Source organism: Cardiocondyla obscurior, linkage group LG11 (assembly GCF_019399895.1).
Source record: "Cardiocondyla obscurior isolate alpha-2009 linkage group LG11, Cobs3.1, whole genome shotgun sequence".
NCBI classification, from domain to species: domain Eukaryota; kingdom Metazoa; phylum Arthropoda; class Insecta; order Hymenoptera; family Formicidae; genus Cardiocondyla; species Cardiocondyla obscurior.
This window is the reverse complement of record NC_091874.1, coordinates 3,049,106-3,074,343: the sequence shown is the minus strand read 5'-3', so window position 1 is coordinate 3,074,343 and position 25,238 is coordinate 3,049,106. Positions and strand designations below refer to the sequence as shown.

Here is a 25,238-nt window from a genome sequence, read left to right as displayed (position 1 = left end):
TGGACGGTATAAATTTCCGCAACTAACTCGTTAAATTAAAGGCCCATCCTATTTTTGTACTCCCCGCATTCATTGCGCGCGCGGCGATTAAATGGAACTTGTATTTAAATTGTTCGGGATTTCGAACATAGAGAACTGCATTTTAATTTTACGAGCTATTAAGTCAACGTCAATAGAGCGATAAAACGTTTATTTCCGAGATTTTATTTATTTTCAGTAAATATCGCGGGTATTTTCTTTAAAGTGTCCCTGGGTGATTGCTTGAAGTCAACATCGTCGTCGACCCACGTCTCTTCGAACGTCGGCGCGGTTTGATAAAAGAAAAAGCGTCATTCGCACACCGACGCCGCCGTATCATTTTCTCGGTTCCGCAACAGTCCATTCGTTACACTCGGTAAACATTATTTTCCACCGCGAAACGCGGCCCCTTTTATGGATTCCATTACCTGAGGGAACGCAGTTGTAGCGCGGGCAGCAGCTACCGGGAGTCCTGGAAAACGACCCCCTTATCAGCACCGCCTGCTGACCCGGTCGACACTTATGGGGCGGACAATCCGCACATTTGCAACCGCTGCTATTCTCGTTCGGCACGCTATCCTGTGGGCAGCCGTCGACGCCGCGCGCGGCTCCTTGAAACAGAAAAATCGCCGGGCGAGATTAACGTCAGAACCAGAATTCCCGGGGACGGTCCGCGATATGTCCGACGAAGGACGGGGAGCCGTTAAAGTGCTCCACGTCGAAAGATATCTCCGTCGGGGCTGTCGGATATCCCGGGATTCTTTTTCGAAACGCTGGAAATTGCGCCAGGCTATTCAACTTTATTATCAATGGCACTTCGCACCAATTTGCTGTCATACGAATGGCCTGAAATTATGGTCCTTACTTTCGTATATTGCTCGACCGATATCAAGAAAATTTACCGCCCGCGGAAGTATCGAGCTACAAATAGCGCTCGAGTCCCGGGGCGTAATTCTAAAACGATTTATATGAAGCAGTTGCGTTAATTATTTTCATTTCTAATCGACGACGCGTAATATATGTTCGCCGAGCAAGGTAAAGGGTTCTAAGAAAATATGTATGTTATTAGTGGAAATTTGTTCTCGAATGTTCAATCTCTGTTCAATCTCTATTTATTATTCATTTAATTGAGCTTCGAGTTAATGACGGCGACTAAGTTCCTTTTTCCCCCCGTTTGAAATAATATAAATATAACGACTGTGGCAATTTTCTGAAAATAAATTTTGCGCGCTGTTCCCTCGAGCTCCCACTTCAGATGAATTTTTTAAACTCTCTTCCATTAATGATATAATAGCAAGTGCTCTGTAATTATGTTGATATATGTGACAGGCGGGCGTGTGCGTGCGAAAAGGATGTTGGCTCTTCCGGATGAACCGTTTTGCAGTCCAGTGTCACGAGTTGTACGACGTGTACCAGTGACATTAATATAAATTCCCAAATGAGTAAGGAAAAGAGTATGTCCTTGTCAAAGACGCGCGAAGAATCGATTATTTTATTCAGCAGATTATTCAGATCGGGAGGAAACATACGCGTATTGTACTGTGTTAGCGAGATTCCGTTGTGCTAGAGATAAAAAAAAATTGCGGGCTTAATTGATGCTAAAACGGAAACCTCGGCGGTACGTGACGCGCTGGAGCATAAAAGAATGATAAGCGAATAAAAAAAAAAAAAAGACATCGCGATGAATCCACGGTATCGATATGCAACCTGGCCAGTTCTACGAACGGTAATGGATTATTTTCTAACAATTTATTTGCAAGCACCGCACCTCTATTTGTTCCCGGGAATAGATATATTCGAGCGACGAAAAAGTCTCGCAGACACCGTAAAGCCGTCTAACGTTAGGTATTCAGAGACCGTCGCATTTAATTACCAGATGGCCTGTAAATTCTCGGAGCTCTATCACACCAGGCAAATGTTCATAACGTGAGTCATCGTTGTCTCATACATACTTAATGTGTTTGTTTGCATATAGAGATAATTTCCTGTAGATTGTATTCACCGCAGATTGATCTTGAACGCTCAGCGAGTTGCATGGCTAATAAAATTGGCGCAGCTAGAATTTACATATCGTTATCCATAATTAATAAAATTAAAAAAAAGAAAAAAAAAAGAAAAAAAAAGACAGTATAAAAATGTGATCGGCGTATGAAATTCTTTTACAGGGAGGAAGGGCGAAAACAGTCGCTATTAAGGAAATAAAGAGGAAGTGCTTTCACCGTTAAAAGTTTTCCCTCTAAAATATAAGAAAGCGGATTCCCTTAAAACTTCGTTTGCGTAGCCTAATGGACCTTAATCCCGTCCGTGAAAGCTTTATGTCGAACGTCTCGCGCTCGAGTGGTCTGTAAAATATACATCGGAACATACATCCGGTGCTCGTACTTTCATCTTTATGAAAATCTCTGTTTCAACGGTCCTTTTTAACGTCAAGCCCTTATTCCGCGCGCAACGGTGGAAGTCCCGTCGGAACCGGCGATTGCGATTTCGATTCTCGCATCCAGCAGATGAGTTTGCATATCTTCTGGAACGCGCGCAGCTGTACTCGGCGAGAGGAGATCGATGACTTAACAGGCGAGAACGCCCGCGATGCGTGATGCACTCACAGCGCACATCACGTCACGACTAAAAGTCCGCCGTACCGTTCGTTCCTCCGCGTTTCGACCGGCGACATGACAGAAACGGGAAGATACGATCTTCTTCTCATTCGGCGCCGGTTGCGCGCAGTCTCTTTGTGCCCGGTTTTCGCGATTTCGCACCGGAGATTTCGGAGCCGGATAAGGCTCGCTCTCCGTTACCGCCGCCGGCGAGAAACGGCGACGAAGAAACGAATAAAACGCGCCTTTCGGTTTTTCGACGGCTTTCGACGTAACTGAAGGGTACATTGGTCAAAGGTTACGGCGCGGAGAGTCTTTTAACCGAGAGAGCCGCGAAGGGCCTCTCTCTCCCTTCGTCCCTTTCTTTTACGGTTCACGAAAATCTCTGTAATATTCCCCTCGGGGATCGGAAGGCGATATCTATTGGATTTTATTGCATCTTGGTTTCGAAGTCACGATTTTCAGTTTAATTGCCTTGAAATCTTTTTCGTTAAAAAAATGTATTTCTACATTTTTTACTTATTTGATTAATTAAATTTGATTTATTTTTAGTTTAGTTACAGGGCGATCAAGATATGCTAAAACATCAAGTTTAATTAAAGATTCCCCCCCGAGGGTTAAAGCGGAAAGGTCACGGTTTATATTTCCCCGATCAAAATCTGTTCGTAAACTTTAAGAAAATGCAGATAAAAATTTTCGATGCTCGCAGGAACGAGGCTATTATTTAAAGGCGATTTGAAGGGATCAAGCCGCGTGACAGAACCAAGTGCTTTTCCTCCCGTTTAACCATACTCCCCTATTTATTTTTATTTTAGTATCATGGGATCGATCAATGTGTTCTTATCTGTATTCTTCCGTACTTTGAGCGTTCGTCTTTAGGTCCTTGGGTAAGTAGGTAACGTACGCCTAAGGCACGCGTAAATCGACGAGCGGCGTCGTAAAGATATCGAGGGGTTGGATGGAACGCGGGAACTAACCAGCGAAATTAACTTGATGAGTGAAAGATAAGGCGGAGAAGAAAGAACGGGCGAAAATTAAGGCTTTTGTTAAAAAAAAAAAGAATAAAAAAAAAGCGGTTTCGACGATGAACGACGTAACGTCGAATACCGGCGGAATCGCGATTCGCGCTGCGATACGATCGACGTGTCAGCTGATTTATTTCAGCGACGCGTACACGCAATTGTACAGCATGCACCTCGTGAAACGACGGAGGTGAATGAAAAGAGGAAAGTGGATAATTTCCTGCGAAAAATAACATCGGCGCGGCGCTCACGAAACGACCAGGCGCTATGAAGAGGAAGTCCTGATTGCCGCCCTCCCGCTGCTCCTTCGACAGTGACGAATGACTGACGAAGGTTCGTTTTGTATTAATAATCGCGCACTCACACCCTGGACGCGATTCGATTCCAGGAAGCGTATTCTCGATTGGGCATACGTTATCGTTGGGTGCTATCGAGCGCAGACGAAATAAACGAAAGGCTCACTCACAAAGAAAAAGGATCGCGATAACGCAAATCGCATGCAGAATACTTTTACTGATCGATCTACCGCGGAGTCATTTCCTTCTTCAACAAAAAACATCGCGAAACGAAATATTTTATTACTTTCGATTATGTATAATGTTATGCAAACGAGATAACATTAAACTTGCTTAGACGCCGTATATAAATGCATCGAATAATTTAGCATAATCGACGACAGACCGATCGCGGGAAGGTTTTTATGCAGTCCGTGCACACGTTACATTGGTACGTGCCGTTATTCGAAAACGTGGCGGAAGATGCCGGTTAAATAATTGCATCGTTAAAAACAATGCAGTAGAAGATGCGGAGCCCGATCTCGCTGGACCATTTGGTGAAATCGCACGGCTGATATGCTACGGACGGCCTGCGCCTTGCTCGCGTTAACAATAAGTTCATTCGGTATGCAAGAGTTAGCGGCTGAGTCCAGGCTAGAAGCGGGCTAATGCAATATCCCTCGATGCGAAACGCCCGCTCGCTGAAAGCGTCGGCTCTCTCGCGCATTTTACGTCAACGGTCTTATCCCTGACGCGCTTCTCCAACGTATTCGCCGTTCGCGCGGATGCTCCTTTTCTTTATTATTTTTTTCTATTTCTTTTTCTTTTTTTTTTTTTTTAATCTCTTGCCACGACGTTGCACCGTCAGCGAAATACTAATCATTGTATTAATTTGGCACTTTCGCGCCGGGCAATCGCGGCTGCGCACGTTTATTTGTTCCATTCAATCGTATTCTCGTTTCTCGTTACGCGCCCTGATGTATTTTCTCCTTCGTTATCGCCTCACCCCTGTAATTTATATTTCTGTTATTATTGGAAAAGTTTTCTACCCGTAGCTCGATGAAAATTTATTTCCGAGCGAGGTTCGGCCCTCTCTTTCTCTCACTATTTATCCATCTCTTTTTCTCGTTCTCGTCATCGATTTCCGCGCTCGTGAAACTTCTGTCTCGCAAACTGTGCGTTATTGTCGTATTAATCTTGCGACTGATTCGCATCGCGTAATGTCCACGTCCACTGACAGTCGTGACAGTGCGACACGCATTCTCATTAAATCCCTGGCGTAGCGACGCTTTCAGAAATATCGACACTCAGAGGCACTTATGTAAGAGCGACGTTACAAAGGAAACTAGCTAAGCAAAAGCACGAGGCTTCTGTTTAATAATTCATAGTTTATCTCGACAAGAATCACATGAATGTATTTTCATATTTTGCGGGACGGGAATAGGAGACAGCTCGATAGTGGTTGTAATTCTTTTCCTTTTCCCCCTTTTTCTTTTTTTTTTTTCTTAAACGGACGTGCCAAAGCTCGGAATAAGTGCGCGATAAAAGTGCAAGTTCGTGCCTCTTCGTTCGCCATCAATGTCTCGTATTTATCCCGCCAGCTCTTTACGTCTTATCCCGACCCTTCTACCTGTCGTGGTCTTTATGCCGAGGTGGAGACGCAAAAACGAATGGCGCGAATCGCACTCGAGCCGTACGAGAGATGGCGAAGAATTGGCGAAGAGGCGAAAAACTGAAGAACGTTTGCGCTCGGCTTCTCGTCCTCACTCTTCCTCTTTGTCTTCCCCGTCGACCTCCTCTCTGCCATTGCTGCCGCTGCCGCTGTTGCAGGCAACGACCGACGACGACTACCACAACAGCCTGCTACAGCCGCAACCAGTTAACGCGTTAACGTCGGGCCCATTCTCCCGGGCTCCGCACCAAGATGCACACTCGAGTTACTAATTTACGTCCGACGTGACAGCGCACCCTTTGCTTTGCTGGTAACCCTCGCCCTACGCCAGCGACGTCAAAGTAAACGGTTACGGTGCACGCCAGGTAAACGCCGCGTGCACACAATCGCACAGTATGCACACATACGTACACATTCATCCTTCACGTCCGCGAAAAAAATTCTGGATCGTAACTATCCCGGCTTTCAAAGGTTGATCCATAAAAAAATTTAATATGCTGAATATAGTAAATAAATCCCGTCGTTATTAAGCATTCGCGTAATTAATATTTATTGAAAACCTTTACAAGTTATTTAATTTCTTTAGTCGATTCCCGCAGGCACACATAATGCGAGCGATTTTGATAAGTTTTCGACAATACGTACGCTTTGAAGGAAAATGGTGATTTGAGGTCACCTAAATGTACAGGTGAGCGAACTAGAAACTGGGTAATGCGGAGTAGTTACTGCGATCTTGAATAGGGGAATGTGCAACTACCCAAATGTCCAACTACCTTCGAGAATGCTTTGAAGTGGTTACCTTGGATGTCGGGTTATTATTCAAAGGGTACCAATTCGGTAACCACGAAATCTTCTATCAGCTTCCGCCGTGGAATCAAATCGCACGATAAATTACGTTTCTAATTAAAAAAAAAAAAACAAATTTTTTTTAATGAAGGCTACATACGCGATATGTTGTTTATTTCTATCAAATATTCTCTTCCTTTCGTTTTACGAGGATCGAAACGGTTTATTAAACTTTGCGGAGTCCGAGGTAATTGAAAATGATTTTTGGATTCACGAATGTGCGAAGTGAATTAACGCAAATGAACGTGATTCACATAAGGAGGCGAGGGAATCGAACAGCACTATTTCCCCGAGATTTATGTAGTTCCCTTCGGCCGCGCTTGACCACCTTTGACATTTGGAAAATATAAATTCGTTAGCCTACATCGCCACTGCGAATCCCGTTTCTACTGCGGCGGGTTAACTGCACATTGACCTTGCGTGGCCGTGCCTGACGTCAGCCGGTGCGATCGTTATTCGATAGAGTTATCAATCGATTCAGGCCCGCGAGGTAGACCGACTCCGATTTGCCGGCCGACCCGATTATTGTTTTCGGACGGTAAACATCTTCCGCAAGCACAGTGACAGGAGATGAGGATCCCGCCGCGGCAACGCAATAGAACCCGGGCGATGGGCGGCGAGAGCAGATTGAGCAAAGAGGTGGATGTTGGCACAGAAGAGATTAACAAACACGTGCTCTCGCTCACGCACAAGCGAACGCAGGGTGGTAGCAAACAATGCAGACAAGTTCCTGCCTTCGACTGCACTCCGCGTAAATTAAAGGAGAAAAGCGCAATATACAAGCTGTCACAAGTATGTATATTTCTCCGTCTAAATCCCTCTCCCTCTCGTTACACCCCGGCGTTCTTCGGCGTAATGAATCTATTTGTCGTCCAGTAATCGCCGCGAATGAATTGACGGGATTATTCGTGGCGATTATGCGAAGTGTATCCGTAAAAATTAATTCATTTTGCATAAATAATAAAATAATTTGTTTTTACGCACGCGTTCTGCGCGTTATTGTAGTCTTGAATTAAAAAATTTACAATCACTTAATTTTTTAAAATGTATTTAAATATGAGAACATTTATGTTATAAATACATACATAGAGTATGTATGTATATGTATTTAAAGATGAAGTAAAGTTGCTGCAGTATTGAGTGATACATAAATGTTAGATTTATAGAATCGACCTAGATAGAGCAAAACCAGCGTATTCGAAGTTAATTAAACATTGCGCCTGAGAAGTTAAAAATATCGTGGCGGAAATTACAATCTCTTATTTTGCAAAAGTAAAAATGTATCATTGCCTCGACTGAATTCGTTTGCAACGTCAGTTCCATAACAGATAAACTTTTTTACATGAACTTTTTGAGAAGCGACTTTTTCAACGATTTTTCCTTTCCGACTTTTTGCGCGGTAGCAATTATTTACGACTGAGTTACAACGATCGTTATAACTTTCATAATTGCTCGGATATATACGATAATGCTTGCGATAATCAAAACTTCATCCGTAATATTTTTATAATTGAATAATCCGAAATCTCTAGCTCAAGTCGAAAAAGATGTGAAATAGAAAATATGCTCGGGGATATTTGTTTACTTAACAAATCAATCCCAAAAGCAACAAGTGCTGCCAGCGCATATAAATATGTTATTTTATTTCCAAAAGATTTCTAGTCGGTACATAATTAAAAAAAAACAATTGAATATTTTTTAAACTTGTATCCGCGGAATTTATATTTCTTTTCTTTAAAAACTGGAGAGAGAGAGAGGGAAAGAGAGAGAGAGAGAAGACGAGAAGTACATGAGAAACATCTACGAAGTATCACTAAGTTCAAGAAGAAAATGTGTATTAAATACGTCAAAAGTTTCCGCCGTATTTATGAAGGAAGTGAAGATTTTCATCTCGTAACTTCGCGTATCTGGTTTCAATGTTGAAACGCTTCACGGGGCTCGTCGGGCTCGTCCGGAAAATAAAAGGGCCGCATCAACCTTTCAGCCTAGAATTTAAAAAGTATCACGCCTGAAAGCCATTCTTCTTTTCGAGGGTCGAAAGTCGCGATTTACAGCAATAGTTTCTCAAGATTCGCTTCAAGTTTAAGAGTCGTAATTCGTAATGCAAGAATGATTTTCATATCACGCTTCTGCAAATTAAATTGAGGCGCGACGTTATTTAAATTTATGTGACCATTCCGCACACGTTTTTGTCGACTTTGTAAACTAATTTGAAAAACCGAGTCCGCCTGGTCGCTTCAGTCTTTTTAATCCAAATAGAGTAATCCCATCTTCGTGTGCATATTAGCAAGCGAGATTTCCTTGTTACTAACAGTTCGTGTCGTCTCTCGTCTGGGCATCGGAAATGTGACTCGAAATCGAGTGCATCTTTGAACGAGCGATACGAATAGGAAAAATCGAAAAAAAAAAAAAACCCACTAACGCATACGCTTTTCGAATTTACCTTTATCCGGTTTAACAGACGGTGATTTCCTCTTCGCGGAAAATGGAACCGAGTACAGAGATACGCGTGATTTTAGAGTTTTTCGAGAAAGAGTACTAGCGGAAAGTAGAACGACCAGCTGTGTTACATTGTAAATTAAAAATGCGGCAAAGAGAAATGTTAATTTAGTTCAGTATTTGCAATTGTAGAAACATAATATAAATTCGATGGACAAAGATACTTGCAGAGATAATACATATTATTTAAACAAAATTATCCTAAATTTTATATTACACCCTTAATTAATTGCATTAATTTTATTTTGCAAAATAAAAAATAATAATTCATCTAGCTACTCTAATATTGCAGATATCTAAACGCTTTTCGCCGCGTACTTGCCTAGTGCGTGTACTAACTTATGCTAATGCGCGCTTTAGATTTCTAGCTTTGCTGGCTCGTTATTGAGCAGTAATAACGGTCTAATTTTACTAGACAGCCACGAAATAAATTACCAATTGGCTAGCTAGTCAGTAGACAGATCCTTTACACGCAAACAGTTTTAAAAAATATTACAGAAGCGCGAGTTAAGAAAATATAATGTTTTCGTGTAAAATAAATTATTTAACGTAATTAAATATTTACACTAGATTGAAAAATTTGCAGTGAAAGCAATTTGTCATCGTTTCGTCTGCGTTGCGATGAATGAGGCGCAATCCCGCAAGAAAAAAAAAAAGAAAAAAAAAGAAGTCTACGCTCTTTCTCGCAGCGTGAGATTGATGAGAGAGCACCTCTATTAAGCTTCGTACCGTCTTCTTCCCCTTCGGTTGTTCAAATAGACAGAAAATGCCTAGAACCTATCGATCGCAATGCCACTTCGACCTCCAATCAAGCCTGTCGGCCGAGATTAAAGGTAAATTAATCGATTGCGGAATATACACGCTGGTTAATTAATCTATTATTTCCGCGACGATATTCTCTAAGGATCATTATGTTTGAGATTGACCTAATTTTTATGCAAATTTTTTAAAATTAATAATGCAAATAAGGCAATATTGTATCGGAAATAACGTTACATTATACACATTATTTTCTTCGCATCCTCCAACATAAGTATGTATGTCAATTAAAAATAAAAATCAGAGAACTAGTTTAATCGTGCCGTATTTAGTTTAAAAGTTAAAAAGAAAAAAAAAAAAATATTAAAAGAAAATAAAACAGGTTTCAAGTTGACCATGTAAAATTGCTTAATTTTGTTTCGTCATTTCAACGTACTTTTTCCCACCTCTTTTTCCAGAAAGCTGTATCTTCCTTCCGTTCAAAGTGCCCGGGACTCCGTAACTCATTTATCGTAATTTATTTGTCAACCCAGAAACTCCCCGAGATTTCTCTGTATTGAACAAATAGGAGCAGAAGAAAAAAAAACAACTGTAATAGTGCCGGCAAATAGATAACGTAAAAGAGAATAAAACGAAAGGACTATTACTAAATAGAGATTATGACTTTCCTAGAGTCAATTCGTAAAGACTTCGTAGGATTCGTAAAAGTTTAACCGTAGATCCGTTTTATTTACGTGAAAATCGATATTCTTATTAAAAGACTACCTACGAATTGGTAATATTTTAACATTTCCGGATGTAATTTTGCACATCCTGTTCAACGAAGATCGAGCGCAAGAAATATCTCGGAGCGATGTCAAGAAAGACTGCAAGGCTGATTAATCTCCATTTCTCATCTTTTTTTATCTTTGTTTTCTCTCTCTCTCTCTCTCTCGAAATGTTAACGAAGTGATAACTCATTTGTAGTTTTCTTCTAGGGAACGAGACACAGGACAGAGTCATTTGAAATGCAGGCGATAGCGGAAAAGCGCGTTCCAAAAGAATACGGTGCAACGTTCCGCGAACGGCGTGAGCTGGCATCGTCATTAATTCTTTCCGCCCTTTTGTCTATTTCCTGGGTTACATCACGGCCTCTCTTCCGCGATGTTGGCCAACGATGTGCACTTTGCAATCGCGCGGACGTTGTGCACGCAAGAACGCGCGGACGCGTCCGTCGTGCTCGTTTTCTTTTCGCGAAACGGCTCTTTTCTGTTTCTACCTCGGTTTTCAGCGTCGCGGCCCACGTCTACATCTACATTTCAATAAGTAGCGCGGAAAACGAATGGCGCGCAGGGGCTTTCTCGTTAGCGAGGTGAGAAAATGAACGAAGACGCGGATAGACACGTTGCGTCAACGTCGAGGGCTTCCTCACAATTACGTGAAAGCGTTTCAAGTGATGATAAAGTGAAAAGATGCGCTGTTACGGTTACAGCTGCTACTGCTGTTACTTGGCAGCACGTAGCAACGTGCAGCAGTGCGCATTTCATTATCAAATTGGTGAATATCCAGATAGAATGTACGCAAGATACGAATTACGATTTGGTGTGTCGTTCAGGGCGAAGAAATTTTTATCGGATTACGTATCAAAGTAACAAATCAAAGAACACAATTTACTTAAAATTAAAAAAATTCTTTGTTCCTAGAGATAAAGGTTCCTGAAATGTACGAAAGCCAGAGATAGGCTTCTGAATAATGACCGATAGCGGTAAATAATTTTTATATCACCCCATACTGTTGTTAATTTAAAAGAAAGAGATCGAGGAGAATCGGGCAATCTACACAACTCGCCGAGTTATTTCAATCTCCCGTCACGTTTCCTATCGAGAAACGAAACTCATCATCAGGCCCCCCTTGTTTTCCGGAAGAACGATGATATTAAACGTTAATGGACACACGTCGACATCCTTTTTCTGGATAGGATTTGATTGTACAAAGCTTATTCCGTCAGAGTAATTCGAATATAAAATGAATGCGAACGTCGGCGATGCGTAAATATCGGAAACAGCGTTTCCCGGACGGTAACATCGATAATTCGATTCGTTTTCGTTAAAAGCGCGCAGCTTAAAAAGCGGCGGCGACGTTAATTCACAGTGAACGCCTATCAGGCGTATTCAAGCGTGGCGCGCGCATTGAAAATCCGACAAAACTTTCGGCAAATTGAATCCAGTCTAATGAAGTGCTGCAGTCGCATCGGGATACGCGCGCCAAGTGCAATGCTTTCGTCCCGCACGTAAATACTGCTGTTAAAAACGGCGAATACGTTCGCGCGAGCCAGACGCGCAGAACGAAATATGTCGGGAGATCATTAACCTAATTGGAATTGCATACGCGCGTGAAATGAACCTAATGACTGCGATTTCATTTGATTTCCCGATGCCGCGCGGCTCACCTGGCGCGCAACGCGGCAGCAAATCGCCAACGAGAACGTATCACCGCTATCCGCGCGATATCAATAATATTAGAGAGTATTGAGCTTTCCTCTCCGCGAGGGACACGTCACAATACGCCGGCCTGCGGTAAAAAATTAACGTAGACGTTCACGACATCCGTCGCCTTTCCGGGGCGAAAGACCCGCCTTCGCGTGAAGCGTTTCGTGTAGAGACAGCCACTCACTGCGGCAATTGAATTACTTAGATTACTGCACGGCGTTTACAATGTTTACAGGATGCAGCTTTTAATTTACGTTACATTATATGCGTTTCACGAACGCCTTATCGGAGCGCGCATCGCGCCCAGCGACGGGTAATCCTTTCGGACGCGGCGCGAATCACGTGATAGGGATTAACTTAATTAACTAATTCCTGGAAAACGGCGCGTGTTCTCAACGCGAACTTGAAGCTGAATGTGGGACTAGATCCCAGATGTATTGCAGCGAGTTCAGGTGCGGCTTAGCGTTTCACGCTCGTCGCTCACGTATCACCGGCATTACTCGCAGCGACGCTTATGCAGCATGCTTAAACAGTGCTCCATCGCGTGCGATGCTGACGCGCGCGGGATCTAATATGGGAAATGGCCACGTGAAGGTAAGGCGTACTGGCCGACGATTTTTACCCGTGTGTATCGACAAATTCAACTTTTTACATACGCTTTAAAAATACATGCTCGTCATTGTATATTTGTGACTTGTGCGATAAATCCCGGCTCGTTTCGCGGATGTTGTATCGCGCTTTAAAAGCGCGCGCGGAAACGCATATATGTAGCTACGTATACACATTTAATAACTATAATATTCGCGATCACGAGTACAATGAAAATGCGCGGTGTATTCGTCGCCACCTCAGCGCGCACATGCATGCTTAACAGCGAGACTTAACGCGCGTCATATTTATTCATATTCACGAGCACATACATTACGGATTGATTCAACCAGGCCGCAGACACATCTCTTTCATAGAATTTCTACGAGATAGAGAGAGAGAGGAAGAGAGATGCTAGCTGCTTCTCGCATATCATTTCTGATATCCCGCTCTACGTACCACGAACTGTTTCAGAACGACGAACAAACTGTCGCCAACACGTATGTGCCGCTAACAAATGCAATTCTCGGGCCGACTCGAGGTTGCAGTCGCCGGGACGTCGCGTCAAGAAGTCGTGTCAACGTTGTTTAACGTCGACCGTTGTCGGCGAGGGTTTGGCCCGGTGTCCTGCTGTGGATTTACAGCGCATCAAAGTTTCGCAATTTTCTGGACCGTCGGCGCTCGCGTTCCACACGACGACGTTCCGCACCCGCGGTCGTTTCTTTCCGCGTGCAACTTTCCGCCCGTGCACCAGCGACGCCGGCTGCGGAGAGTTTCACCGAGCCGGGAGTAAAGCGGGACACACGCTCGATACCCTCTTATGGCTCTTGATCCGCGGATTTGCTCGCGTAAAACATCCGCCAGCCTTCCCCTCCCCCCGTCCGAGCAACCGAGCGAAAGTTGTATCTCGGCGCGATCAAAAAGTTTCGCGTGCGCATTTTAAAACCGCATCACGAAGTCCACTAGATTTGCATAATGAGACACGCATTAACGGCCACGGTGGACCACCCTTCGTTCAAGTTTGCATGTTTTACCGTCACCGTGCGCGCTTTAATTTTTATCACACGGTAGGGACCGGTAATCGCGTGGCTGAGCCTCTGCGATCGCGCGAGGTAAATTAATCCCGGCTATATCAATATTAATTATAATAATTAATGACGTCGGTAAACATTGCGATAAGTAATATATTTCAGAAGACGGGTATACGAATATGGAAGATAAATTTTTAAAAATCGAGGTAAGCCACCTCACGAATTTTTCAACTCCTCCCGTTTCCTCATTCATTTTTCAAACAATGCAAGGTACAGTTTATAATATAAGAATAAGAAACTACGAGCTGGAAAGCTCGTCATTATCGTGGGATTCGTTTATTTTCGCGAAGCGCCCGCGACGTTCGACAAACCAGGAAATGAGCTGCGTTTAATATTTGCCGCGTAAGGTTAACGGAAATCGATCGCGAAGAGATCTGCCTTTATCAGAGATAGCGAATGCTCTCTTCTTTCCTTCCTTCCTTCCGCGTAGACTGGGTCCGATTACATTATGCGGCAACACACGCGCTAGGGGAAGATTCAATAACTGCGACGCGTTATCTTCACCTACTCTTCGCCTGCTCTAGAAAAAGAGCGTCTTTTCGCAGTTGCCTATACGGTTCTTAGTCGCGCACGTAGTTTTCCCGCACACGCCAGGTTGCGTCCCCTTCGTTTTCCTTTCTGAGATAGCGATTCAACGCGCGCCAAGAGGAAAGAGGACAAACGAATTTTCACCTACTTCTTGCATCCCTGGCAACGTATTCATCCCCGAGCAAGAAGTTTCTTCCGAGTTTCGTTACTTAAGAATTTCGGGGAGGGAGGGGGAAGAAAGACAGAGAAACGAGTGAAAGAAAGACGAGAAATGCCGGGGAAGACAGCTCTTCGAGTGTAAAGAAATCGCGAGAAAGGTATTTCGAAAATGCGGCCAGGCCCGGAATTCTCTTATCGCTTACGCGCACGGGCGCGTGTTAGTCGAGAAAATCGCTTTTCCGAGGCTACGGGGGCTTTTTCAAAGAGCGTCGCTGATTATCGTCGCGCGTATCTCATTTCACAAAACTGATTTCGCGCGCGAGAAATTTCCCTCTGGTTTTTCGCTTGAGTCTTGACATTCGCTAAAGCCTCTAACTAAAGAAGGACACGCTTAATTTTCATTCGCGGAAAAATATAGTAAGTTTTTTCTGAATTAGACGCTTATCAGTCGTCTCTTCCGACAGTTAAAAAGCTGGTGCTAATGATATGCGAATAATTAATTTTGCAATTGAAAATTGTTTGATCAACAGCACTTTTGTATCGCGCTGTTTATCTCGAATATTTAAAAACGAGAACCTAGCCTTTTTTATTTTTTCATCAAATTACAATGTAATAGGAAAAAATTGTTATAAACTCTTAATTCAGCAAACTCGTTTCATCTGTTCAATTCAGGCTTCCAATAAATACAAGAGGCGTCTACCAGCAACGCTTAAGAAATTGCAAAAGCGCGGAAAGTAAAAAATTCCATTTACAGGTTGGCGCAAGCTTTTGTAATCAAATTGGTTGGCGATGCGCTGTGCATACTTTTTCCGGAAAAAATTCGTACACTGCAGATTTCTCCCAGGTGTTTTTTTTCACTGAAAAATTTAGAGGAACCGCGTATGCCGTCTGAAGCGAAAGGAACTTTTCCATTTTAAACGGATCAATCGCGAGAGGCGTAAAGATCCGCCTGAGAACCGGAGAACAGTATTTCATCATTTCGCAGATGATAACGGATTTCTGCCGTTATCAGAATCGGAAAAATTTCTCAAAGTGCACTTTTAATGCCGTGGAGTTTCTTTAATGCTTTAACCACCGACAACAACGGCTGAAAGAGCTCTCTTTCTCATGACACTCTTGGGAAAGGATCCTTGGACGAAGGATAAAGTTTAGATTGTTATATATAATACAGTTCGATCAGTACAAAATACATATAACTGAGATGACCCACTCTTTGTCGTTCGTTTTTCCCCATTTCCCACCCTTTTTCTTTTTCAAGTATTAAAGAGTGGAAAATTTTCTGTTTTCTCTTTTGCGGTTAGTTATCTACTTTATGTACATATACTCTTGTTCCGTGTACATGTACATATCGCACAAAAATATATCGCCAAGATCATCCCAAGAGGAAAGAGTCTGATGATGTAATATCGTAATCCAGGATAAGAGATTGCTGAGGGAGATTGAGGAGCGGCAAAAATGTAATACCTGATAAAATAAGAAGCACGCGTAACTCTGCTTGGGCTTTTAAGTCGAACTTTTGCCTGCGATAGATTATCGAGCGCGCGAGAGGCTGGGAAGGCTTAATAAAAATAATCAGGAAAGAAATTCGAAGGACGCGGCATAGAAAATTGATTTAAATAGAATTTAAAAGAATGAATAAAGCGTTAATTTAATGTCTTTTAACATATTAATTAATTTCGCGTCGGTGTAATGTAAATAAAAATGTTTAAGCTTTTTTTTTTTTTTTCATTACTGTCACCTTATTCTCTAAAAGCTAAATATAAATTTTACAATGACAAACAGAATTAAAAGTGTGCCGAAGGTAAAGAAATAAAAAAGATTGAATATCGATTCGGCTGGAGAGTCGCATTGGCTCGCGGAATACCTTTTCTTTTCCCTATCCAATTTTGTTTTCTCTTTCACTCGATGACCATCTCTTTTCTACTGTGACTCGGTTTTGCTTCGCGGTTTGCACATCCGCCCGCGTCAATTTTCTCTACCTGCCAAAGATAACGATCTATTCGAAGATCCTATTTACCTATACCGCAGTAGCGAAGTCAATTATAACTCCGTCCGTTCTCTTTTCCCGGGAGTTTCTTCAATTACATCCGTTGCACAATGAAACTTCGGCATGGGTGGACCGGAGTGTGAAACACGAAACGATCGGTATATCACAGTCGTTATGAGTAGTTGAGATATCTATAATCTATGTCAGGAAATTCAGGCTAAACGGGATTTCCCATTGCGGGAAACAAATTGATTGTTATGCCAACCACGTTGATGGATGTGTATGTGTGTATATGTGCATGTTACTGCGCTTACTTACGCGAAATGATGCGTCGCGTGATTGATTGAACGGGCAACTAAGTTTCGTCGCTTACAAAAGCGATGCGCATTATTTTTAATACGATTCGAAATAATTTATATAAATGCATTTCTAAAAGAAATAACAATAATAAATTCGATTCTAAGGCAAGACTAATTTTATATATTAAGAAAATTAATGAACAACATTCTTTGTGAAATTTATCAAGAACTATAGCACTCTCGCGGATGCTAACGGTATAAAAAATCTTTATAATTTACAAGATGAGGTACCCAACTTCACAAGGGCGCGTTTTAATCGATGTAGCCGAACGAGCGAAATGAAATTGGACGGGAGAATTTGATTTCTGGGACCGGTTGGGAACGATGAGCAAGAGTATGAGATATTGCGTCATTTTATGAGCCAATTTGCGATCGCGAGTAGAAATATTCTCGCAATAAAAAGCGACGCTCGACAAACGGCCGGCGATAATTTTTTTGTGACTTACGCGAAATTAATATTACGTTTGCCACGAGTTAGTCTAATATTTGTACAACATTCACGTGTATATATCACGAAAGATCTATAGATCATATGTATATATATATATATTTAATATATTTTTGTTGTATTTTTGACAAAATAATATTATATGGTAATATTTGTATATATTTTATTGAACTACCTGATATTTATTCGGAATATTCAAATATCCTTTTATACTATATCATATATACCTTTATGTGTTCATCCGCGTCTGAGTTTATAGAAATTATTATTATTAAAGTGATTAGTATTTGTGATTCGTGAAACAGAGGAAGCTCACGAAAAGTATATACATCCGCGAGATGTATACGATTTTTATAGGGTGAATGATATTATAATATGGCACTTTCGTTTAATGTGCGGCGCGACAGCATATATGGGAAAGAGTAAATACAGACATTAAAGTAAGGTATTTTCAAAACGATCAGCGCACTAAAAGAGTATTACCCTTCCTGAAGCTTTTACAATAAATCTTGTTTCGAAACGACGGGGATAATATTATCGCTGACGGATTTAGCTCGCTATATCTTCAATTGGTCAGTAAATATTTACTATCGTTCGTAAGAGGCGGATTCGATGCTGTCCGGTGGTCAAGCCGATCGCTTTGCTCGAATACCGTCTAGCAGCTTCCTCGTTCGGCTATTTGGAGCATATCTCTATCTTTTTACCGCGTCTCCGAGTTTCGATGCATCGTTAAATAAAAGTTGCGCTATCGTCGATATTGAGAGACGCGAAAGTGGAATCCTTCTTGGACATACTTGGAAACTTTAAATTAGTATCGCAAGACGGAGCAACGTGTATAAAACTCGCGACGTTTCTCAAGCGGCGCAGAATTGTGTGCGCGAATGCACGTCGAACTGCACTTCCGCAGCAGAATCGCTCACATTGTATTAAATAGCGTTAAAAAAAAAGGAAGAGGAAAAATTGCACACAAATTAATACGCCTCATGTAATCGTCACAATGCAAAAAAAAGGCAATGAAATATCGGGTTCGCTCTCTGACGATTAGGTAACTCATTGTTGCGCAACTACTATTGGCACGAATTTCTTCGCTTTCCTTAAGATTTAATTAACGGCCACCGTTCTTGCCCGAGACTCGTTCCCGAAGAGCATCGTACCTCTAATTGAAAATCCGGATATAATCAGAGAAAGCGATCTCCCCGGTGGACCGACCTTTGCAGCTTTGATCGCGGAAACAGACTTTGGAGGCAACTAACGCAATCGAGGTTAAGTGCGTCCCAACTAATTCAGAAAACAGACGTCGTTTACCGAAGCGGCGGCGGTGGCAGGTCGGCCGCTCTGCGCCAGATAATGGGCATCTCCAACATCACCGGACGAGAGCGCGGCAGAATCGTGATGGTCGATCGCGAAGATCCCCTGGGAGTAGCTGGCTACGGGCCGGGTGAGGCTTAATGAGAAAGTTGGCACTTTAGTGTAGTTGGCGAAACCGGATGTTGCGGCTCGACGACGGGAGCTTGAAGCAAGAGGGCAGCTACCGACGGCTAACACGCGCCCAAACGAGAGCACGAGAAAGAGAGACGCGAAAAGGGGGAGACGGACAGAGACGGGAGAGAGATAGCGCCGAACATGAATAATGCAAGTCTCGGCTCTGCTAAGCGTAGAGGGTGTGCACGAACATCGAAACCACAGCTGGAGCTGGAGGAAAGCACTGTGCGCCGTGCACTCGATTGAGCGCGACGCCGCGACGTGCGCGCGCGCGAGGGTGGACTCCCGACGCAGCCGGGGTCGCTTTGATCTTTTGTAGCCGTCGAATTTACGTCGACGACGAGTTAGCAGACGCCGCCACAAAGGCGCACTTGAAAGACGCTTGCGAGATACGGTTGGATCCATTCGGCCGCCCGCCTTATTTCGCGCGGTAAACTCAATTTGACCTGCCCGCGAAAGATATACTTAGCGGATTACGGCGGATCTGGCGAAGGGGATTGTTCTGAAGATTGCAATAATGTGCGGGGTGTGAGATGGATTTATCGTACGCTTTGTAGAAAACGGGATACAGGCGGAGGAGAGAGAGGGAGGGGGGGGATTAACCGAAGATCTGCATCTTGCGTCAGACTGAAGAATATCGTGATCCATCACGAAGGATTGTCTCGAAGACTAAGAAGCTAAAGATAAAGATTAATTTGTATTTATGACAGACGCGTGATAAATATGTGAGAGATCCCTGCGCGTGGATGTGGATAAAAGTAGTTAAATATAAAATTGCAATCCGGCATCTGGCTTATTTCTTTTTTCCCTTTTTTTTTTATTTTTTTTTTATTTCAATAGTGTAGAAGTATCTTCAAAACATTTTAAATTTTCGCTAAAGTTTTCACAACATTAAAAAGGTATATCATTTAGTATTTATTTTAACTTTAAAAACGTTATTTCTCGATTTTTCATCGTTTATAATTTACAAAATCCGAAATGCAAAATATCTTTGCTGTATTATTGAAAAATCCATTTTATACTGAAAAGATATGTAAATAAAAGGAAATTAGTACAATATCTAATGCAAATTTATTTTGTATTAAGTTTACGGATTTTTCCAAGTTTATTTTGGTGCGAACATAGAAGAGATTTTTCCAGCAAGACGGCAAAAAAAAAAAAAAAAAAAAAAAGGATGCTTCGGTGAAATAACGAATAAATTGCTTTCACACGGGAAAATAGAAATAAATATTCGCGCGTGGATATTTTCGCGGATTATCGCTCAATTTTTCTGCACAGCACGGACGACGATTATCGCCGAGATCCATGTAGCTCGTGGAGCAAGTGCGACACTATTGCATATGACGCAAACAAAGTAGAATGACAAAAACCGAGCCGGTGTATCGATATGGCTGGCAGCGCGATGATCGAAACGCAATCGATTGTCTTTATCGGCACGTTGCTTCTCGTAATTGACGCGAGCAATAATCGCTGTAGAACGGTCCCACGCACGTCTACGTTCCGCTGCCTACCGGAAAATTTATTGGATATTTATTTACAATAATAGTTATCGATGTATTTCTCGAAATTGATCCGGTTGTTCAGTTTTGCGTAACAAAACAAAAGTGCACGATCGCCGGTTTGCTCTCCCAATGTGTAATATTAAAACTCTATTGACATATGCGCACACATGTGCGCGCGTATAAACACGCGTGTATCTTGAATGTATAGCTTTATTGTAGATATCGTTGCAAATTCGTTCACAGTACTGGGCATTGAAGAGGTTGGCCCATATACAATTTCAACGACGTAACTCGTCCCTATACAATTTGAACTATGCTTCATTTGAACGAGCTTCGTTTGAAGATAAGGATTTTCATTTGAAGATAACGAAATTACCATCCAGAGGTGGAAAACAGATAGCGACGCAACGTGACGAAACTCGCGCGGAACCGTTATCAGCGGAATAACATCAACCGGAAGAAATCTCTAGAAAAAAGTCCAAATCTCGCCGTGATATTGAAATAATATCTCTATTGGAGGAACATTTTTTTTATCTATCCGCACCACGTACACGGTTATTCGGACTTTTGTTCGGTGGCGCATTTGCGATGCGGCCCAGTTTCCGCGGATCGAAGCGGGTTCGTTATTCGCCGATGGCGCGCGATGGGAGCCTTATCGAGGATGCATCCGCCGTGCTCCAAGATGACGTATAAAGTGGAAATGGCGCGGCGCGGCGAAGTCCTGCGGTCAGTTGTAAAATGCAAATCGGAATTCCGCCGTCGTAATGGAAGGCACCCCCCCCCTCCCCTCTCCCGGTACTCGTCCTGTGAACATACGGAGTGCCGTCACGGATGTATGCGCGCGCTCGGGCGCACCAGCCGCGTAATATACGGGCTCAGGGGGTGGCTGAGAAGCGGGAGTTACGTCGAAACTACGGCGGTCGGGGTTGCACCGCCACCGCCACCGCCGTCGCCGCCACCGTCAGCTGGCCCGTTACCGGCGATAGCTACGCCGTAGACATCACTATAATGGAATGCGTCAGGTTGCCTTTATGTCTTTCGCTATATGCCCAAACCGTGCGCGCGTCCGTGCTCTTATCCATACCGGTTTCCTATAACCAACCCTCTCTCTATCTCTCTCTTTCTCTCTCTCACTCTCTTTCTCTTTGCCGTGACGTGACTCTCTCTGAGCGGGTTTCTAGATTAAAACAGTGCCGCGTGATGCGCGCGCCTTTCTTCTCCACCCTTTCCTTCCCGTCCTTTTCTACCCTGCATTTTACCTCTGACCCGCTCGAACTTGTTCAGAATTATCTAAAAGAGAGAGAGAGAGAGAGAGAGGAAATAGAAGATTGCGCCTGTCGACTCGCGGATTTATTTTTACGTCGCACAATTATTTCGTCGAGCCTCGGTTCTGAACTGCGACTGCGGAAGGACAAGCGGCGCGCGTTACTTTCGCAGCTTATTGCTTTAAAATTGTTTCCGTTAAAGGAGCGTGTCTAAAATACGAAATAGTGATATTAACGGATATTCGGGTGGGGGCAAAATTATTAGCAAGTAAAATTGCATTCAAAGTTGCGCGAGCGTAAAACGGATAACCCACGTATATTAAATCCGCGAGGGGCAGAGTTTGCCTGATCCCGGGCGATGTTTCGCCTCGCGGATGAACTAGTCGCGTGCCCGTTGTATAACAAGCTCGTCGTGATTTCCCTTATAAATATCTAAAAGCGCGACTTTCGGAGGAGGAAGGACCCGGGGATCTGAAACGCAACCTGGTAGCAACAGCTGCATCCGTGGAACACTGGCCACCGCGAAGCTTCCGTGAATACCAAGCGAAGCGAGGAGAAAAGAAAAAGTCTCGGAAGCGTATCGCAGGAAAACATGAACGGATGAGACGAAGTGGATTTTACTCCCTGGATAAAAAGCCCAACAGCGCGGAAAGCTTCTTATTCGTGCTATATAGTATATTACGCGATGTGTATGAATGATACTTGCCCGTAACGATCACGCATGTTGCCGATACCCGAGTGGAAATTTATCCGGCTAATCTGATTTTGCAGCCAGTGGTTAGATCGCGCAGATTAAATATATTTCTTAATTCGTGACTAGCTTGGTACTAGCCGTAAATTATAAAAAAGTATTTATTACTTAGTGATCTTCAAAAAAAAATAAAGCTGTCACTTAAAAAAGGAAAAACAAAATCTGTCCAGTATCGGTCGTCTGTCACTGTTCAGCGCGGACCGTGCATCCAAATAGATATATCTAAACGTTTTTCGTCGTGTACTTGTTTACTGTTGTTGAGCTAACCTTACGCAACGCTCGCTCGACTGCCGAATTCGCCGGGCAAGCCGGTTCTCGCCGCTCCCTGCCCGCGCCTCCTCCACCTTGCGAACTAGGATTCTTGGAACGCGAAGATCTGCCGGTCAGATGTAAACACACGCACGTACTTACACTAGCGGACTCGGCAGTCGATCGTTGCGTAAGATCAACTCGCGCGGTTGACAAGTACGCGACGATTTGAGCGTTACATTTCTGGCTCCATTGCTGGAAAGTTTTGCTAGACAGTCACGAGATGAACCACGAATCGGCAAGCTAATTATTAGGTAACTGTGGTAATCAATTTCCACTCGAGTAACAATTGAAAGAACGTCGAGATAAACACGGTTTTGACGAAATATTGAAGATACATGAAAATATCGTAAATTATGATTTTAAATGTTACCAATCAGTTGACATAAATTGATATTACTTTAGAAATAAAAATATACAATTAATTGCATGTTACTCTTTTGCAAAGATTTTTTTTAATTAACTTTATATTTAATTAATTTTATGAATTATTCAATTAATAGCTTGAATTTTTGTATGCTTCAGCAATTGAGTATAAAAATATTTTTAAACAAAATATATGTGTATAATTTAAATTCAATTACAGTATTGGTTTCACGAAGTATGCATTTTACAAGCTTTGCAACAATTCCTAATATAACTTGTGTCAAATCGGAAATTATTTTCTACGGCGTACGAGAAGAATCCTCAAGGGATGCTTTAACTTCCGATACTCGTTCAGAATCGGTAGGTAGAAAATGTACATCAGCGTATAAAACGTTGTGCGGTAACTATAAAGGACTGCGAAGTTCGATACATGATATTGAACATTAGATTAGAATTATCGAGTAAAAGGAATACGAATGGAATACGAAACAACCGCGTTGTAAGTGAAATAAAATTGAATTTCGAAGGTAAATGTGAAAAGATCGAGTCTCTCATACCATATGCGTCTGTAAAAATAAAAGGATATTTCTTTTCTCGATTACGATTATCTTAACAGTTGCGCTAAGTGAGTGCGAAAACGTTAAAATACACTTGTCGATTGTAAACGAGAAGCTATTGTCACGTCGCTGCAGAATAGCGATCGTATCACTGCGGCACAATCATCCATGACAAATACGTTCATGAAAGCAACGATCGATGTGTTCGACAACGAAGATAGTTGACGCAATTTCAAACTGAGCTGCGTGCAAATTGCTCGTCAATTTCTTTTCTTCTCCCGTCGTAAAAGACTTGTATGCGAGCAATAAACAAATATATTATTACTTGTTTTAAATAAAAAAAAAAAAATAAAATAAAATAAAATAAAATAAATTAAAAGATAAATTGAACTGCAAGTAATATAATACTCTTAGATCGTTTACGGAAAAAAAATTCTATATTTTTCCAGAGCACCCCGCACAGTGATAGCGATGTAACGAGTGGGTAAAGTTTCCAATTTTTGTGCGAATCACTTCCCGAATCTCTACGATGCCATAGCGTATCATCAACGATCGCAAGCATGCGATACATTCGTACCGCAGGTTCGTTAAAGGAATCCAATACCATGAAACGAAAAATGTCTATTTTACCGAGTTCCTACTTTACTGCGTTCTGAAGACGAAAATTGCGAAGCACCGTTGTCGAGGGAGGAAACGCGATATTATTTTTATTCCGTACCAAGTCGTGATTCGTCCATACCCGCGGAAGTTCTCAATGAGCCCCGAACGTCGAATGAAGCACGATATCTCAAGGGTGGCGGAACTGCCGGCGGATTTCTCGATCGCTGGCCGTCTATTCTCCGATAGCTAACGCGGGCAACGGAAACTCAATGAATGGTCTATCTTCCGACTATTCCTTTCTCGGAAGTCGGCGCGATCGTTCGTAGGAAGTACCTTCCAGATTCCATAAAGTGTCGCGTGAGTGGCTCAATAAACGTTCCAGCATTATACGATCTTGCACACGCGGTCGTTACAGTTATCATGAAGATCGCGAAGATACCGGGATGGAAAGGCATCGCCAACGCGTTGTCGGAAGTCCGATACGTTTAAAAATATACGTGTAATCAAATTTCAAATATAAATTTTTGGATGATTATCTCTGTTTAAAATTAGTTACGTAAAATAAAAGATTTAACCCTGTATCCGGACGTAGGGGGTTATTATTATTAGCCACGTCGATAAATTATGTGCGTGCAAGAGCGTTTTAAAATTATTTTACATGCAGTAAAATGCAAATTTTTTAATTTTGTGTACCCGGAATATCAATTTATCTCATAATAATGATATGCGGTATTATTATCTCCGTACGTTTCGAAATAACAAAAAAGAAAAACGATATTCAAATTACTTCTTCATTATGCACTATATTAATAAACTTATATTTAAATATAATAAAATATTTCTATATACCATGATTAACTAAAAAAAAAAAAAAAAAAAAAAAAAAACCGCGGAAACTAATACGAATTTACTCGGGGAATATCATCGGACGCGTCATTTTCGTCGATTCAAATGCGGGACGAGGTCGAGAAGCCGACAATCGAGAGTGTTCGTGCTGTAAAACAGTCGCGGAGTGGGTGCAAGATGCGAGCTCGCTTCGAAGACGGGTATCGATCGAGCGGGAAAATCGCTCGGAAAACGCGAAAGCGCTTGC

General features: G+C 42.4%; 1 protein-coding gene across 2 annotated transcripts in view; it reads right to left on the bottom strand.

Annotated features, from left to right (window-relative positions):
• The window catches only part of Cmpy (crimpy), a 231,358-nt gene that overhangs the window by 10,881 nt on the left and 195,239 nt on the right, over positions 1-25,238 (bottom strand). For both annotated transcript variants that reach the window (XM_070663251.1, XM_070663249.1), the window contains exon 7: positions 447-629. In XM_070663251.1, the coding sequence (XP_070519352.1) occupies positions 447-629 (183 nt within the window). The remainder of the gene's footprint in view (positions 1-446; positions 630-25,238) is intronic.